The 20103-nt window shown below is 37.2% G+C and overlaps 1 protein-coding gene across 1 annotated transcript; it reads left to right on the top strand.

The window, feature by feature from the left end:
* Window positions 1-5765: 5765 nt before the first annotated feature.
* LOC127636228 (ras-GEF domain-containing family member 1B-B-like) lies at window positions 5766-19268 on the top strand. The gene is made up of 14 exons (XM_052116667.1): window positions 5766-6062; window positions 10363-10549; window positions 12150-12272; window positions 12780-12917; window positions 15010-15231; window positions 15374-15448; window positions 15627-15719; window positions 15853-15955; window positions 16345-16424; window positions 17868-17963; window positions 18048-18143; window positions 18373-18496; window positions 18650-18722; window positions 18868-19268. Exons 2-14 carry the CDS (start codon window positions 10370-10372, stop codon window positions 18887-18889), a joined length of 1425 nt encoding a protein of 474 aa, XP_051972627.1. The 5' UTR covers window positions 5766-6062; window positions 10363-10369; the 3' UTR covers window positions 18890-19268.
* Window positions 19269-20103: the final 835 nt, after the last annotated feature.

The following is a 20103-nucleotide window of genomic DNA, read 5'->3' as shown; positions in this document are numbered from 1 at the left end:
CTTGCAAGTTTTATTCCCATTGTCAGATGGAATTTCCCCTAAGTGAATGTTTTGCATTTTTGCATCTTGTTAGGGCCTGAGCACCGGAGGTGCAGGCTGAGACAAGCTCCCATTAGTTTTTATTAGCTCCACCCAACAGGAAGTCGGCCATTTTGGTTTGTTTGTTTGTAAAATGCATGCTCTGGATTTTTAAATACTCTTCCTAGGGGATTTATGCCAAGACATTGAAGATGCTAAATTGCAAATGGATTTTTGATATATCGAACATTGTTGCCATGGCGAGGTGATACATTTATGGTGAAAAATTAGAAAAAGGAAGTGCTCATATCTTCGACATGCATTGTGTGATTTAGATCAAAATTGAGATTTATACTTGGTAATGTGGGGTACGGTCATAGTGCCACCAACTGGCAGCAGGAAGTGTGGTACTTTTTACAGACTTTAGAATAGCACTCTCATTTTTACCTGAATTGCTTCAAACTTATTTAAAATAATGTCAGGACAACGCTTATGTGAAATTGGTAAAGATTTACTTATATCTTTTATAATGTTGCCATGGCAACACATTGCATGTTATAATTCCTTTCTTTATATACTAGGTGTGTTTTGAGGCACTTGGAATGCTTAAATTTACATGACATTTGGCACACACATCAGAGTTGTTAACCATTAGGACTGGGCAAAAGTTCACATGGGGGTGTCGTGGGGTTCTCTGTTTTGCCTTAAAATATGCATTTTGGGGATTCTCTATAGAAAACCAATTACAAAGATATTATCTGACATATTGTTTAATGTATTGCAGAGTTTGGTCATATATTTTTGAAACAAAGATAAGTGATATTGTGGTGGCCTGTAACTAACAACTATGATTATATCAATTTGTTGAGTTGGCAGATTATACACTTTTTGTTACAAAATATTGTTATCATTATTAGTTCTACAGTATATGCCAACATCACCATGTTTTTGGTGTCGAATTGAGTTTAACAGAGGGTTGTCTGTACTGTTAGCAAAACAATGTGGAGCACTGTGAAAGTGGTAGCCTTCAATGCAAGTGGATTCACTTGATATGTTTGCAGGCAGCTATGTCTCTGTTACAGCTATACAGCTATAATTATAGGATTGGATTGAAATTAAATCTAGCAAATGGCAGTGTAAACCCTGAACATTCATTAGGAAAATTGAAAAAGATTGGTTGGTGTTATGTGGTGAAATATTATAAAGTTTAAACTGTGGCATTGTGTCGATACAGTCTTGGATGTTGTTTTTGCAATAATTTGCTTTATCAGCAAAATCGTAAATGATCAACCCACTTAAAGTCTTGACTCGACTTAAAGCAACATATGCCTGTCCAGCTGCAAAAAACTTTTTTTTAGTGATGTGACTGCTTCATTGACAGTAAATCCTTGCACTTTGTGTACAGTGCAAGCACATGCAGGGCTCCAGACTAAAAATTACTTAGGAGCCATTGGCACCTAAACTGAAACTTTAATGAGCCAAATGGTTGTTTTTAGTTGCCAAATCACATAATTTCTCGATTTAGATTGCTGTTCAGACACAAGATAGACAGCCAAAGAAAAGGAAGACCCATTAATCAAAGGTTTAATAAACAGTAGTTGAGAGGATAAGTTTGCATTCCCTTTTGTCTCATGAAGGAAAAAAAGTGGACAATAAGGGACTTTTCATTATCAAGAAGCCACAAATAAACATGGAACTCTTATTTTGAAATGTCTGCACTCCCAGTTGTGAGCTCATAGCTGATTTGCAGAGAAAGTGAATCTGATTCAAACTGCTAACCCGAGTTCCTGAGTTCAAACCCTCTGTTCTTTTCGGGTGATTCATTGAAAAGATCCGGTTTAAAATAATTATTTGGTCACGGCTCTCTGGGTTTGTTGTTGCGTGCGGTGCAGCAAGCTTACAGAACGGGTGAAAAGTGAGACACACTGGCACTCTATAGATGTACTCAATAACTCACAAGATGATATTTGACGAAACTGCATATGAGCGCACACAACACGGCTGTCGCCAGTGGTGACTAGAATTTAAAAGATTGCCGCAATCAATTATTTTTGGGCGCATTTGCGACTGTTTTAGTCGCAGTCTGGAGCACTGAGTCATGCCAACTTTAATGGGAACTGCTAACACAACCTACCTTTGCTGTTAACTTGCTTTTCTTCTAAAGTAATTAGAGTGGAATTCATGATATTTCTAAGTGGTGGTGTACGCTTTCAAGTGGTATTCCCAACTTTATCATCACCAAACTGAACAAATACTGCATTCACAATTGTGTTGTTTGTATTAAGGGCCATGTCTGTTACAGTACAACAGACACCATTTACAAGCCCATCAGCGACGTCAATATTCTTAATTAACATGACTCGCACACCTTTACGTAACTGAAAAGTTTCCGGTAAACAGGAATTAAATACTTTGGAAAAGTGGCCCTTTAAAAGTTGCATTTATTCAGTTTGTTGATTTTTCTAAAAATCCTGAGCATCTATACAAATATGGTCTGAGCAATATGCAGTTATCTGTTTGATGTTATGCTCTTCCACTTGCGTATTTGTTGGGAAAATGTGTAAAGTAGAAGAGGTTTGCCCAGTTTCCCAACTTTTGAGCATATTTAAGTCATTGATAGTGTAGAGTCTTTTTGTCTAACAATGATTGTTAATTCTGATTGTGCAAACGTGCTGTTCCACAAACCCAATGGAGTATTTTGCAAATACAATGGTTTTCCTCTCACAGGTGGCAATTGGAAAAAAATCTCCCACAGCCATTATACTAACTTTACCAAATGGAGAGTAGTCACCTGTCTGCTTTATTTGTCTAAAACTACCATGGACATAGGCTAGTAGGCTGTGGTTTACCATAGAAATGTAATTTGATCAGTATACAGTATGTAAGTAATGTAAATACCACACGCATTGTATACTTTTTCTTCTCCTAAAGGTGTGTAAGGCAATTTTAGTCCCGATTTAAAATGTACTATGCATGGTCTTGGCACCCAAGATGAAAGCAGCAATTCCTTAATGCAAGCAAATCTTGTTTTAAGGATTTTTAGATATTTTAAGATATTAAAATATGTTAAACAGTATTTTCAACATTCTCCGATAAAAATTTTTCTTATGCAGTATAGCTCCTAAACTAAATGTAAGGAATTTTAGATATTTATATTGGAAAATGAAGCAAAAAAGACAAATCAAAAACCTTTTTTTTTTTGCATTGCATAATGGGCTAAGATTACACTCTCTCACATTTTTGTGACATTTAAGTTTATTAAATGTTCTTAGTCTTTACTTCCAGTGATGGGGAGGGCCAGACAGAGGCTACAAAGAGTCCAAATTGAATTAAATTCCACGTGCAGATTATGGTGCAACCAAAATACTTATAAACAGGGAGGTGAAAAAAAGATTTGATAAATAGTTTGGAACTTTTTACTTTAAAGGCTAAAATACACCGGGGACTCTTACTTTAAAATGTTTGCACTTCCACGTTTCTAGCAGCTCATTCAAACAGATAAGGGAATTAAAATGTGCACTCCTACAATAATCTATAGCATATTAAAATATAAACAAATAAAAGTAAACAGTCATATTTCATCAACACTATATTATCATAATCAACAGTTGATCTTCAGTGATAATTTGTCATAAATTTCTGACATGGCCTAATGATTGTGAACTGCTCTGCAACAGCTGGAAACACTCACAAGCCCCCGCATGCTTAGAGAACGTACAACAGTGCCGTGTTTTCACTCTGAAGGATGCAGCACATGCATTCATTTATTTAAATCATATTCTTTTGAAGTTTGATAATCACATTAGGTCATATCACGATTCCTGTCTTTCCACCTCCAAATTTAAGACTGTTTAAATAATAATTAAGACTTTTGTTGAATCATTTAATATATTTAAGACTTTTTATGACCTTAAATTTTGGAAAACTGAATTTAAGACATTTTAAGGATCCGCGTGAACCCTGACCAATCAGAGAATCATGACTGACAAAGCGCACCAAAAGAGCTCTGCAACCACAACACACTCACATCACGGCCTGTGAATGATGCAATCGAGTAGGTCTCTTTAAACCTTTTACTGTATATATATTCAGATTTACAGGCACATATATATATATATGTGCGCGTAAATCTGAATATGTTGAAATAAATTTTAAATGTGTTTTTTTCTATAACTTACAATCAACAGGATTTTCTATTGCAAAAATGTGTCGTTTGCAATGCTTCATGGGATTGTAGTTCATTCTATTATTAAAGATGTTAAGTACACAGCCTTGTACATTTGTCTTTTTGTCCAACTTCTAAATACTTTTTTGCTTTAAATTAAAGTTTGTAAAGCTGTGATTCACCTTGGATCTGGTTCATGGCTTAGAACTCGTTTATAAATGATTTTATGAAATCCCTTTGGAAACAAACGAATGGGAAATATACTTCTGGAACCAAGGCAGTTAAAAAAGTGAGCGGACAATGTTGCGCTTCGTTGGGTAGAATGTATGACTTGGTCCCTATTCAATTTGATTGTATGGAAAAAGAGCAGCATTAAAATTCTTCAACATTTCTCCTCTTGTATTCCAGCAGGAGAAAGAAAGTTAGATGGGTTTGGAAGGACATGATAGTGAGGAATTAACTTAAGAATTTTAGTTTTTAGGAGAACTAGCCTTTAAACCTTATTCCTATTAAATATTCAGTTATTCTTGCAGACACTGCAGTATATTATTGTTATTTTAAATAAAGCAGAAGCATGTAGCTGCCTAATCTATGAAGAAAACTTGATATTCTGTTTGAAAAGTTTACAACATTGCGGTTGCATCTTTTGCAGAGAGAGAAATAGCAAAGGAAACTTTCTGTGAAGTGCGAGCTGATGTAGGCTCAGTTATGTAACTCCAATGAAACATCATCACCAGCTAGTTTAGAAATACAAAACACTGGAGTCCCCAAAGTGTTCCGCTCTGTTGGCTGAGTCTTTGTGAGTGTTAGATGAAGATGTATGTTTACCACATGCAATAACGCAGCTCTTCTGTTGTTGAAGTACTGCAGGGGCCAGTGGGTTTGAGGGCTTCAGTACCGTGGGTGGAATCCAACACAGGCTTCATATTTAAGCACCGATCTCAAGTCTCACCGCATCCAGTTACCTGTCATCGGTGTGGGTGAAACACATCATTCAGTAAAGGCCTCACAGGGGTGAATTATTCTTACAGACGCTTTATGGAGTGGAGCTGGAGAGGTTTGGGCTCAAAATGAAATTCACCAACTGACAAAATGAGATGCAAACCTCTGCATTTATGTGATTAAACGTTTATATAAAACAAAACTCCCACTTGGAATGGCTATATTGACCACACCAACAGACAAAAAAAAATATGCTGTTCTAGAAGTGAAAAGGCTTTGTTTACCTTGGGAATACTGGATATTTGTATTCGCCTGAGCTCTGTATTTCACTTTAGGCTATATTATGATACGAATGTTATAATATTAAAGCATATAAACCTATATTTGACCAAATATATAAACTCGCTGAATTAAAATGATAGGATAGTGATGTATTTTTCGAAGCATCTGATGGAAGTAGTCTTGGCAAACTTAAACATTTGAAAACACCCACTTTTGTTTACTGATTTTTGCCAGCGAGCGTCTCGGGAGTTGAATGACGTCGAACTGGCCAATAAGATCACTCAGAAAATTCAATTTCTTGGCTCTTGTCTCTGATTGGCCAGTCTTTCCTTGTGGGCGAGAACGCATTTTCCGGTTTTCCTTTAATGCTCTCGGTGTTGAAGGAATTCGATAGTTGTGTCTCATATTCACTATATGGATTATTACAGAAACAATGGAGACGATCGATCATTACAAAGTATCAGTTATCGCTACGTTAACACTTTGATAACTTATGTGACACAGTAAATTAAAGAAAAGAAGACTATCAGGGACGCTTCATTGTAAGCCACTTGATCTGGGGTGTGCACGCGACGCGATTTGGAGGCTTTTTGTTGAACTTCTTTGGATATCTCAGCCGTTTACTTTAGTTTCATTTTGTCATTTTATTTGTGTGGTAAGTTTACTACGTTCTGCACATCACAGCCTTTTAAATAACTTTTAATGTGACTGTATCAAGCTGCCATTCGTACTTAAAAAGCCTTGTAATGTATAGCCACATAATGCGTCTAGTCGTGCAATCAAGCAATATAGCTCTTGTTCTAAACTTGCAAATATTATTCGCTTAAAACATTTACTTGGCGGTATTTACTTTAATACTACTACTTTAATTCAGTAGTACCCCAATAATAATATTGCTGGTGCCAGAAGTGTTTAAAATCTGGCTGTTCAAACATGTTTTCCTTTCACTTGTGTTTCTCATGCATGTTGTGTATGAATGATTGCTCTTAGTCAATCTGTGATTTTCAGTCTGGTCTGATGAGTCAGTGGTAGTTAAGGATAGGTTTCGAGCAATCACACTGACTGCACGAGCTCCTTCCTCCTGCTTTGATGATCCTACGAATTTTTTTAAGAATGTCTGTACGGTCTATTTAATAAAATGAGACACCCTTCTTTAGCTCTTCCCTGTTGAAAATGGTTAGTTCTTAAAACATTGCTATTACGTTGTTTAATAGACTCTAGGGATCTAGGGAAGTGTCACCTTTTAATGATTGATGAATAAAGAAGAGAAGAGCGAGACTTGTTCGACAGGAATCGCGCGAACTCGGCTAGTCAGTGCGATGAAAACATCTTTGTCAATCAAATGTTGCTGTTTTTGGACCGTTTGGAATTTGAATGTTTCGAATGGTGATTTGAACTTGAAAGGAACAATAGCTTACGACGCCACAAACATGTCGGCTTTATTTTGATTACGTAAATTGTATTGTTTTATGCTACATAGAATAGAACATGTGTCATTCAGTGCGAAATGTTGAACTCGGTAAAGGAGATCAGTGGTTCAAGAATAGACTCGTGCCAATAAACCTATGTTCACACACATGGCTCTTCCTTAATCCAATAATAGTGCTAGAGTTGAATGTGTAGCCTATGTAGTATGCAGGTGCTTTAGAGAAGGTGGAAGACTTGCAGGGTTGTAAATGAACTATATTTGACAATTTTACTTGCCATTTATTATTCAAATGTATAAAATGACTCCCTGTACCTATATGCAATAGACCTTAATGAGTAGCGCCATATTTAATTTTTGACAAAAATGAAAACGAGGCTGTGAGTAAAAGACCAACAGTATCTTCAGTGGTGCTGTTTATTAAACCTCTGGTCTTTAGTGACTTCCTATACCTCATCCATTTTTACACACCTCTTTAGTATTCCTCAACCTTTAGCTTATGAATAGTATTACAAAACATAGAGGCAAAATTGCTAAACAAAAATATATCTATTTTTATTTTTTTTATAAAGGTTTAATTACCAAAAGTGTACATAAAAGTGTATGTCTGTAATAGTGTCACTTTTTTGCACTTTCATAAATCATATATTTTGTGTTTAATTCTGTGTGAGTTTACTATTACAGGATATATAGTTCATTGTTTATTACAAGACAAATGAGTACTATATTCATACAAATTACTATTTTATCACATTGATTTTCTTTGAGACATGAATTATCAGTATCTCACATGAGTTTACTCACAAATTGTATGTGCATTTCTTACCAGTGTCCAAAATGAACATTTTAGCCCACCAGCCAAAGTGGCTGGTAGATGAAAAAATGTACTAGCCAGTCAGATTTCTTACCAGCCTTTTTGTTAATTTATTTATTTGCATTTTACAAGTGGATTTTACAGACATTTGAGACTAATAAGCAACACTGCATGCATGTTTAAAAGTATTCACCAGATAGTCCATTTAGAATGCGGGCAGCACTGTGGCTTTTAAAGGATTTTATGAAATCCCTTTGGAAACAAACGAATGGGAAAAATACTTCCAGAAAAAGTCTGCATGTTGCATTTTCTCCCTGTGTTCACGTGGGTTTCCTCCGCGTGCTCCGGTTTCCCCCACAAGCCCAAAAACATGCAGGTTAAGTGAATTGGAGACTCTAAATTATCCGTAGGTTTGAGTGAGAGTCCTCCAACCACTAGAGGTTGCGTCAGGAAGGGTATCTGGCGTAAAACCTGTGCCAAGTCAAATGGGCAAATCACGGATGGTCCGCGACCCCTAACAGGAGCAGCCGAAAGAAGATTAGAATAATCCATTTAGTTCCATTTAGAATAATTGTTCAGATTATTCACTTATTACAAACTAATTTGGATTTTAAAGTACATGTTGTCATATGAATGACCAGTAAGTAACTCCCATGAGCCTAAAGTACACAAAACAGTAGCAATTCTTGGTTTACTTGGAATGAGTCAATTAATTCAGTCAGTGCCAACGGACAAGTCTTTTCACTCACTAAAAAGAGCTGGTTTAAAGAGTCGTGCGTTTGGGGATCGAACAACAGTTGTTGATTCACTCAAAAGAACCAGACCATCGGTCTACTAGTTGTGCTATATGTCTTGTCTCGTGCTGTAGATTCAGTAGTGTTACTGTGGTGCTTAATAATACAGGACACACTGTATTTTAGGCCAGATTTCTGTCTGCATCAGTCATGAAAATCCTTCAGTTTTTATTATAATGCAATCATTACCAGAGAATTTGTATGTGTGGTTGTGGGTAATTAAAACTTACTTGCACATCGACTTTGTCTTCCCTTCATCCCGATGGCATGAACGCTTCTGTACGTTTCTTTCATCTTGCATCAAGATGTACTGCTAATGGTACGTGCCCACTGGTATTTTCTACTATTAGCTTTCATTACACAAGCAATGATTATATCATCTTAAATATGGGCGAAATGAGAAAAATGCCAACTTCATTTTCAAATGCCCATTGTATTCAAACAGTGTTGATTTATTGACGTTTGCTAACCAAGCTACAGAATTGCCACAAAGAATGCATGCAATCGTCATTTGAAGGATTAAAAGCACCGAGTCCACCTTCGCTCAACGCGCCAGTGGACATAGCATTTGAGAGTGATGAGCAGTAGCACTACTAGCCATTCTATGAAAACACCTGTGTGTTACAGACTGTACTGTAGGCCTACAGAGCCCCCTTGAGGACAAAACTAGAATGTGTTTACATTTATTTTACAAGCTAACATAGAATGATAGAATGCAAACGCTGCGAAATTCACCAGCCAAACACAAAATGTGCCCACATTTGGCACTTGGCTGGTGTTAATTTTAGACCCTGCTTCATTCTCAAGATGGTGCTGTTGTTTCTGTGATTGTCAAATGTAAATCAATTTAAAGTAAACTAGAGCAAGTTCAACACATGAACAGTGTGATTTGGCTATTGTCATTTGTATATACTACTGAAATTATGCAAGCTGTGCATCTGATTACACTCAAAGTGCTCGAGAAAATATACGTGTCTCTTGTGTTACATGTAGCTCAATATGTGTTTGACAGCCAGTTGCATCTCATGAAATTACAGTGTGGAAGTAACGAATACTGTTCTATATTTGTTTCAACATCTCTTTGATAAATGAAAAATAAAACTCAAATCAAAATACCTCTTAAAATATTAAATTCTATTACTTTCTAATTGTCTAGACTCAATATGGGCATTTGTAGATCCTTATGTGTTAGATATGCATGCGGGGTCACTAAAGACCCAAGGTATGTTATGGTGTGTGGCAAAACACCCATACATTTAAGGGGTTAAATTATCGTTTATAGTTCAGCTGACGAAACACTGACTGAAAAAACATCTTTCCAACAATTTACAGTAGACGAATAACTCCAGAAATCACAAGTTGTGAAAATTAGCAGTGATCTAGGAGATTTATTCAGTTTTATACAGTATATACTATTGAAGAGGCTTTACTTTTGTCCCTCACAGTCTCATTTTCATTCCAGTTAAAAGGTGCATATGGCTTGCTACCCTGAAAAAGGTCAATTGAAGAATCAAGCTAAGAGGAAGTGAACCAAAAAAAATAACCGTTCTTTTTGCATTCACACTGTCCCTATACATGACAATTGACTTTTTGGTCCACTTCAGTGGTCTACTTATGTTGTTCTTTGAAGGTTTAGTTTTTGCTGCCCCTAAAGTTGTTGTGTTGAGTTTCTTGTCCTACTTTATTAAAATACTAGAAATAAATAACAAAAAATTTTTTTTTTATGTGTTTCTTGGAAATATCAATACACATTCAAAGCAATGTCATTTCATGTTTAATGTCAATCCAAAGTTCTAACCAGTTACTCATCACATTGGCAAGTATATTTCCTACTAAACAATTTGCTAAAATTAACTGCATTCGGCTGGCAATACGTGTTAATTTTACTTTCGTTTACTGACTGACTGATTTCCATCCATAGGACGAACATGCCACAGACAACTCCATATTCACGCCAATTCAGTCCTAGCACTTACAGCAGCCATTGTCACTGGCAGCCAGTGGAGGAAAACTATGGAGGGTTGCACTACCGTGATAACAAGCTTGTGTCTGGATCTCTGGAAGCCTTGATACAGCATTTAGTACCTACTGTGGACTATTATCCTGATGTAAATATATAGCCTTTCTGATTTTTTAGAATCTTATCTTATACAGTACATCTGGAAAGTATTCACAGCTCTTCACTTTTTCCATATTTTGTTATGTTACAGCCTTATTCCACAATTTATTCAGTTCATTATTTCCCTCAAAATTCTACAAACAATATCCTATAATGACAACGTGAAAGAGGTTTGTTTGAAATCTTTGCAAATTTATTACAAATAAAATAAAAAAAATCACATGTACATAAGTATTCACAGCCTTTGCTCAATACTTTTGTTGAAGCACCTTTGGCACCAATTACAGCCTCAAGTCTTTTTGAGTATGTTGCTACAAGCTTGGCACACCTATTTTTGGGCAGTTTCTCCCATTTTTCTTTGCAGGACCTCTCAAGCTCCATCTGGTTGGATGGGGAGTGTCAGTGCACAGCCATTTTCAGATCTCTCTAGAGATGTTCAATTGGGTGCAAGTCTGGGCTCTGGCTGGGCCACTCAAGGACATTCACAGAGTTGTCTCGTAGCCACTCCTTTGTTATCTTGGCTGTGTGCTTGGGGTCGCTGTCCTGTTGGAAGATGAACCTTCGCCCCAGTCTGAGGTCCAGACCACTATGGAGCAGGTTTTCATCAAGGATGTCTCTGTACATTGCTGCATTCATCTTTCCCTCGATCCTGATTAGTCTCCCAGTCCAGCCGCTGAACAACATCCCCACAGAATGCTGCTGCCACCACCATGCTTCACTGTAGGGAGGGTATTGGCCAGGTGATGAGCAGTGCCTGGTTTCCTCCAGATATGACACTTGCCATTCAGGCTGAAGAGTTCAATCTTTGTTTCATCAGACCAGAGAATTTTGTTTCTCATGGTCAGAGTCCTTCAGGTGCCTTTTGGCAATCTCCAGGCGGGCTGTCATGTGCCATTTACTGAGAAGTGTTCCGTCTTGCCACTCTACCATTCAGGCCTGATTGGTGGAGTGCTGCAGAGAAACGCTGGAGCTCTGTCAGAGTGACCATCAGGTTCTTGGTCACCTCCCTGACTAAGGCGCTTCTCCCCTGATCCCTCAGTTTGGCCTGGCGGCCAGCACTAGGAAGAGTCCTGGTGGTTCAAACTTCCATTTACGGCTGATGGAGGCCACTGTGCTCATTGGGACCTTCAATGCTGCAGAAAGTTTTCGGTACCCTTCCCCAGATCTGTGCCTTGATACAATCCTGTCTCGGAGGTCTACAGACAATTCCTTGGACTTCATGGCTTGGTTTGTGCTCTGACATGCACTGTTAACTGTGGGAACTTATATAGACAGGTCTGTGACTCCAATCACAGTATGAACCTGAGCTCAATTTTGAGTGTCATGGCAAAGGCTGTGAAAAAAATATTATTTTTTTATAAATTTGCAAAGATTTCAAACAAACTTCTTTCACGTTGCCATTATGGGGTATTGTTTGTAGAATTGAGGAAAATAATGAATTTGATCCATTTTGGAATAAGGCTGTAACATAATTTTTTTTGGGAAAAAGTGAAGCGCTGTGAATACATTCCAGATGCACTGTAACACATATTGCAATTGGTGGCAAATGCCAAAAGTTGATTGACATTTGAAACATTGTCTATTTTCAGAGATCTTATATTTTCACCTTTCTGCTGAGCTCTCGTCTGTTCCTGCATCCATTTGAACTCATGTCCCGTGTTTGCTACCTGTGTGTGGACCACCATAGGGTTGGCGACCCACAGACAGACAAGGTACACGCTGTAGCATTGGTGTGGGTGACCTGATTTCAGTTAACTGCATGCTTTACTTATTAAAGATACTTGTATAGATAATTTGATCATTTTTGTTTTCATTTGGAACTTGATAGACGCAAACCAAAAGTTACAATTATTCATATCCAATGACAAGTCTGTCATTGGTACAAAATCAGCTTCACATTTTGTAACATTTGAGATAAAAACAAAACATAATACAATAATAGATTCTAAATGTGATTGGAGCCACATTTGAAGCCATTGTGAAATTTTCACACATGTGATTATTGAATTTTATATTGATGCTATTAATTACAGCCCTACTGTAAAACGCACACTTGTACTGGTGTACCTTAAAATTATGATTACTTGACCTGCCCTTGATTAAGTCACTCCCTGTATGACATTGGACTTCAGCAAATTATATACTCATGACTAATCTTAGTGTAAATGATTCACAAGTACATGCTTAAAGTGTTAAATTGTCCTGCATTTACTCAACAGAAAAGAATACGGGAAATTGCACCGAAAATCGTGCAGCTGCTCACAGAATGGACAGAGACTTTTCCGTACGACTTCAGGGATGAACGCATGATGCGCAGCCTGAAAGAGATGACCCATCGCCTTGCCTTTGGAGATGAGGTAAGCAAACTTTTGTTCTAAACTGATAGACCTAAATAGATGATGTCATCCATATGATCTAGCTGAAACATTATGATTGCAATATTGCATCATGTTAAAATCTTAATAAAATGTCTTGAATAAAATTTCGCTGTTTAGAATCTTGACTAATAAATTAATAAGTTTGACTGAATTCTAAACAGCCTATATGAATTATTTACTATACTGACTATGTGTTGCTACAGTAGCTCTGATCCAACACATAGTGTGCTGCCTGCCATTGCAGCATGTTTGACAGAACACTCTTTTTTTGCAATTTCACCACTCATTATTTTTGGCAAAGGTTTGCTGCAGGTTCTCCACTACCGGAGCCAAATCACAAGCTCATTTACATGTGAAAATAATGAGTGGGAAATTTGCGCCAAGTTTGTCAGAGCTTTCAATTTCTTGTAAGCGTACTGTCTACATAGGCGGCAACCTAATGATCATGGATACTCATAAGTGACCGACCACGCAAAAGCACTCTGCTTGGGTAACTCAACTCACCAATGATTCGACAGTGTTTGACATTAGCAAGTTGCTAAGCTAACGGTGTGCTCTTTAATAAGCCGTATGCTACCTTCAAGTGCACCCGGGGAGCTCCTACAACCGGAGCTTCCCATTCGGGTTTGTATTCAGTTGTAAACAAAATTCAATAGAAGTCAATAAAAAATGAAACGAGTTAGTTTTTCTGTTGTACCAATATATAAGCATTAATGAATACACCTGCATCTCTGGTCCTTTGATTTAATGTATGAGATCTAACAAGTTATTATTTATTGTGCTGAAAAACCTTGAAAGTTGAGTCAATTGTTGAAGTTTGCCAATAACTCGTGTTTGTAAAGGGTGCTTTCCATCATCTTACCGATCGATTCGCCTCTTTCAACGTAAAAACAAGGCAACTCGGGGGGGCGGCTGGGTAGCTCAGCAGGTAAAGTAAAACCACCCCTGAAGTCACGAGTTCGAATCCAGGGCCTGCTGAGTGACTAGCCAGGTCTCCTAAGCAACCAAATTGTCCCGGTTGTCACAGAGTCGTGGTTGCTATAATGTGGTTGTGTGTGTGTGTGTGTGTGTGTGTGTGTGTGTGTGTGTGTGTGTGTGTGTGTGTGTGTGTGTGTGTGTGTGTGTGTGTGTGTGTGTGTGTGTGTGTGTGTGTGTGTGTGTGTGTGTGTGTGTGTGTGTGTGTGTGTGTGTGTGTGTGTGTGGTGTGTGTGTGTGTGTGTGTGGATGCCACGGAGAATAGCATGATGCCTCCACACCCGCTATGTCTCCGCAGTAACTTGCTCAACAGTCACTACACCACCACAAGGACTTGGGCATTCCAAATTGGGGAGAAAAGTGAGCGGGGAAAAACTAGGCAACTCTGGTATCATCTAGACTTCTGAGTTTCCCACTTGTAAATAACACTACGCTTGGTCATTCATGTGCTCCGAACTCATAATTACTATATTTCCAACTCAACAAGGCCGCATTAATGGCAATTGATTCAACAGTATGATGTTAGCATGTTGCTAAGCTAACAGTGTGCTACTTTTAATAAGCTTTAATAGCACACAAATGTTGAGTAAAATGTGTCTTTTTATTCACAGTGAACAATCTTTTTATTGATACTTTCACTACTGAATGAAATCAGTAATGTTCTTTGTACAAAAAAAAAAAAAAACTCGCAGTTTGTTTAAGGATTGCCTTCTCTATGAAGGACACATGCAATATAAGTTGGCCAAATTGTGGTTTCTTAGGAGTCAGCATAAGTATGTTGTTTTTTTTTTTACCCAATGGAAAAGCCGACGTGTCAGGAGTGCACGTTATGCCTTAATATGCTGCCTCTGTAGACAGCTCACTAGGTTTCATAACAGAGCAAATATATCAGTATACAAGATAAAGGTTTGGAGCCAAATGGCCATTAATGCATGAGATTTGCATGTGTTTTTGGCCCTCCATGATGTAATATCAACAACACTGCTTATGATAACCATACATTTTCCAAATGTAATTTTTGGCTACAAACATGAATGGCAATGCTTTTAAATATTAAAATGCTGACATTGGAAATGGTTCTGTTGTTTTTGTATAGCTCTCACGGAGAGCCATGCAGAGACTCATTCAGCGCCTCTTACGAAAACTGACCACCCTCGGACAGTACGAAGAGTCACTGGCGACATCTAGTGCCGCCGCTGCCTTGGAGAGGCCAGTTGCCTTAAAGTCCAAGCAGCAGTTAGTGCGCAGAGATGAGTGTGTTCTGAATCTGTGCGATGACCCTTTCGTCTTTGCCCAGCAACTCACACATATTGAGATGGTGAGTACCAACACACCTCCATTGTTGCATTGTTGGGTCCATTGTTGCTTTAAGGAAAATTACAATTCTGTCATTTACTCACCCACATGCTGCTCCAAATCCATTTGAATACTCATTGGAAACCTTGCTCTCTCTTTTCTAGGAGAGACTTGGTTATATTGGCCCTGATGAATTTGTTCGAACATTTACACAGAAGAGGCCCTCGGACAACCATAAGGTAAGCAACAGCTGTAATCAAAGATTACTTAAGACACTGGTTAATAGATTGTGGCTGACTTTGTTAAATGGTTTCAAATTACTCTAAATTATATCAAACCACATGGCACAGTTTTAAGGGTGTGCATTAATTGCAAACTTTATTTCAAAGGATTGACAAGCAAACCAATGTTTTTCAGAGTTTCTTCAGCAAAAGGAAAGTGAGTAACCTTGAGGCTTATGTTGAATGGTTCAACAGACTGTGTTACCTGGTAGCCACAGAAATTTGCATGGTGAGAACAATATACATAGTGATCCTTGTAACTGTTACAATCATACCAGTGAATACCAACGTTTTCTTAGTAGTTGTACAGTGATTTGTTATCATTGACCCTATGCTGCCCTCTGCTGGTGTCTCCATTACAGCCTGTGAAGAAGAAACACAGAGCAAGAGTGTTGGAGTTCTTCATAGATGTAGCACAAGAATGTTTCAACATCGGTAACTTCAACTCCCTGATGGCCATTATTAGTGAGTACTGTTGAACGATAATGTTATGTCCTATTAATCAAATATTATTATTTTTTTTTTTTTACCAAATACTACAGGTTAAAATGTCCCAAAATTTTTATTGTATTATTTTCTCACCCTCGTGTAGTTCTAAACCTGTATGCCATTCATTTGTGAAACTCAAGATGATCAATTCGTGAAAGAATATTTTTCTTTTTTGTCAGATCTTTTCAGTGGATTGGCTGGTCCAGTTCACAAAACCATGTGTTCACGAATCAGACAATTGTACTTGAATGTGAGCTAGGACAGATGTTAAGATTTTCAGTGAATAACAACTAAAAAAAATTTACTGTGACTGGTTTTAAATGTAATATTCTTTCTTATTTATTTTTCTTTTTTTTGCTCTGCAGCTGGGATGAATATGAACCCTGTATCCAGACTGAAGAAAACCTGGAACAAAGTCAACATGGACAAGTTTGACATTTTGGTGGTAAGTAGGCTTCAGGGTTTCCATGCATCCTGGAAAACATGGAATTTTGCCATGGAGTTTTCCAGTAATGGAAAAGTCATGGAAAATTAGAAAAATAACAATGTTCTGGAAAATCATTATTTATAAAATATTTTCATATAATAGAATGGTTTGATTATGTTGATAACAAGGTTTTTGTACAATGTACAAAACCATGGTAACAAACGGGACTCTGGATAGGAGTCAAATACACATTTGTGTAGTTTTGTCACTCCAACGAAAAGTATTGATATACAAAATAGGATTTTTTTCATAGCAACATTGCTGTTGTGTTGACCACAAAAACATTTGAGTTATAAACTTTAGACGATGATGACGGGCAGACCACTGAATGTTTTTAAATGCATTCACACCCTGAGTTGGAAGCATGGTGATTCGGCCTTCACACCTCAGGATGTGAATTAATTTTCAATAATTTAACTATCGGAGTCTGCTTTTAGCTCGGTTACCACATGTAGTCATAAAAATACATTAGCTATAAAACACAGAATGTTATGGAATATGACATATTTGGACAAAAACTAATGATTGAATGCACAATCAAATTTAAATTGCGATTATGTCCTAGTGTGATGATTAAACTGAAAAGCCTGTGATTTATTTGAATAAATATATAATCTGTAAATGATGCACGCTTCAAAACGAATGTGTGATGCCGCTCATACACTGAAAACACCTCATGATCTTGTGTGTGTTTGAGATTTACAGAAAGTAAAAAACTCTGAAGTGTGCAGCACATACAGACTATGTATTTATTGAATTAAATCACAGCTTTATACGGGTTAATAATCACACTGGGACGTATAGCAAACTGCTTATCTGGAGGTGAGAAACTACTATCAAAAGCACAAAGAAACAGCTAAATAAATGCTCGATTTAAATGGACACATGTGATTTTGCAAAAATATTACACTTGTTTGGCACATAAAACATCCTGGAAAATTGTGCCTGAAACTGCCATGAGGAAGAGAGAGATGCTACATTTTATTTACAGAGATACTGTGTGTTTAAAGGTGCACTGCTACATTTTTAAACGAAATAAATTAATTGTATATATGTGAATATGCTTGAAAAATAACACGCATGAGATGAAAACTCGTCATATCAGCCTAAAAAGCTGCTTTATTCTACATGTGGTGCAGGACACACATTCATGAGTGCCACCAGGTTGAGATCACATGACCAGCCGAATATTACTCCATCTCAATAATCCCTTGTAACTGGAAGCGTTCACTTACAGAATGTATTAATCATGGCTGACTGCAAAAAGCGCATTTTTCCGATGTCAACTGTAACTGGGCTAGATGTCAGCGCAACATCAACACAAATATTACTGAGTGCACCATTAAAGTGAAGGCACATGTAATTGCACAATTAATGTTGCTATTTGTTTTGGTACTTTAGCACCAAATGGACCCATCCAGCAATTTCTATAACTACCGAACTGCACTGCGTGGAGCCACTCAGAGGTCTAGTACAGCACATACAAGCCAAGAAATGGTAATTTTGTGTTCACATTTTAAAAATAAAAATGTTACAATTTTGTATAAAATAAGTTCTCCCACTTCCTCTCTTATTTTTCAGATTGTTATCCCATTCTTCAGCCTGTTCATTAAAGACATCTACTTCCTGAATGAAGGATGTGTGAATAGATTGCCTAATGGCCACATCAATTTTGAGGTAAGTGTTTTTTTTTATATATATATATATAATACTGTACAATATTGTTGTTTGTGGTAGCCACAAACATTTTGGCTGCTTTTTGTTAGTAATTTTAACTTGCTACTCCTTCAAAAGTATTGCTTGACTGTAGTTAAACTACTTCACTCAAATGCTAGTTTGTTGCTTGGCAAGCAACAGCATTAAAGTATTGCATTAATAATCAAATTTTTCTTTTCTTTGGTTGCAGAAATTTTGGGAGCTGGCCAAGCAAGTGAATGAGTTTCTGTCCTGGCGGCAGGTGATTTGTCCTTTTGAGAGAGACAGAAATACACTGCAGTATCTCATCAGTGCACAGATATACAGTGAGGACGGTGAGCGCTTTCCTCTTTTTTTTATATATATATATTTTTATTATTGTTTTATGGAGTGATGGCTCTATAATGCTTAACGTAGACACTGATGGGTAACAAACACATCTAAGCAAAGTTCTGCTGAATGAAATTCCTTTCTACTGTATATTGCAGAGCTTCAGCTGGCTTCATATGAGAGTGAAGGCCCTGAAAACAACCTGGAGAGAGACACCCGCCGTTTGCTCAGGTGTGAACGGTTTCCTAAAGCAGTTTTGTGTTTAAGACTTTCAGTCCATTTTTTTTATTTATTTGAAAGTTTAACTGACTTCTACCTGTCAGTACTGCAAATAAAATGCTCAATCACTTAAATCATTTGTTTCTCATTGTTGTAGGTCATCTCTCAGTAGAGTGTAAATGCCGATTTTTGGAATTGTGTCCTAACACAAGGACTGATGGCACTGAAGACTTTGAAGGTGTGTGTGTGTGCGTGTTAATTACATTTGAGGCTGGTTTCTCATTGTGACAGTAACTTTGTTTATGGAATTGTATTCATCTCATGTACCTCAGAAACCTAAATGAAATGTGTTTCTTATCATGTTATAAATATCCTGGGTGAATTAAGAGCATGTCACTGGCTGACCTGTTCTGTAATGTTTTTTGCTCTTGGTAAACAATAATAAGAGTGTTTGTTTACTAAACATAATTGTTATAATATTCAAATATATTTTTTATGTTTATCCTAGTTCCATGTGGTAACTGTGTACATATTTCCCAATAAAGAATCTCTGAACTAACCAGGTTTCAGGTTGTTGTCTTTGTGTTTATGCATATTTTTTTACACTCTGTAATATTTTAACACTGTCTCTATTGCTTTTTTTTTAATCTGCATATTTTTCTACATTGGTAATAAGTGCAGAGATTAAAGGAATAGAAAATTATCATAATTTACTCACCCTTATGTCATTCCAGATTTGTATGACTTTATTCAGCAAAACTCAAATTAAGATTTGTAAGATCTGCTCTGAAGGTCCATACAATGCAAATTAATGGGTGCCAAAATGTATAAACTCCAAAAAGCACTTAAAGGCTGCATAAAAGTAATCCATATGACTCCAGTTAAATGAATGTCTTCAGAAGATGGGTGTGGGTGAGAAACGGAACAATATTTATGTCCAATTTTACTATAAATTCTCCTGCCTGCTCAGTCAGCTTCCATTTTAACTTTCACATTCTTGTGTTTTTGGTGATTCGCATTCCTCATGCATATCGTTCCCTACTGGGCAGGAAGAACAAATTCTATCAATAATTTACTTGAATATTGATCTGTTTCCCAACCACACCTTTCATATTGCTTCAGAAAATATGGTAGGTTGACCAGATGTCCCTGTTTTCGTTCAAGACAGCATTCATAGGGAAATATTAGTTTGCAAGAAAGCCTGAGCAGCAAAGCCTACGTTGTGCTGTTTATTTTGACCAACAGAGGGGGCAGCTTCCATTCATTGTTCTTTCTTTACTGATTTCTTGGTCAGTTCAGTTGTTCCATTAAGAACTGGACCAGGCAATTGAAGAGATTTATCATTGTTATAAACCTCAAAGTAAGGCAAATACTAGCAATTAATGTTATAAAG

This window comes from Xyrauchen texanus, chromosome 43 (assembly GCF_025860055.1).
Source record: "Xyrauchen texanus isolate HMW12.3.18 chromosome 43, RBS_HiC_50CHRs, whole genome shotgun sequence".
Classification (NCBI taxonomy): Eukaryota; Metazoa; Chordata; class Actinopteri; order Cypriniformes; family Catostomidae; genus Xyrauchen; species Xyrauchen texanus.
Note: the sequence above shows the minus strand (reverse complement) of the source record. Positions and strands in the feature narration are given on the sequence as shown.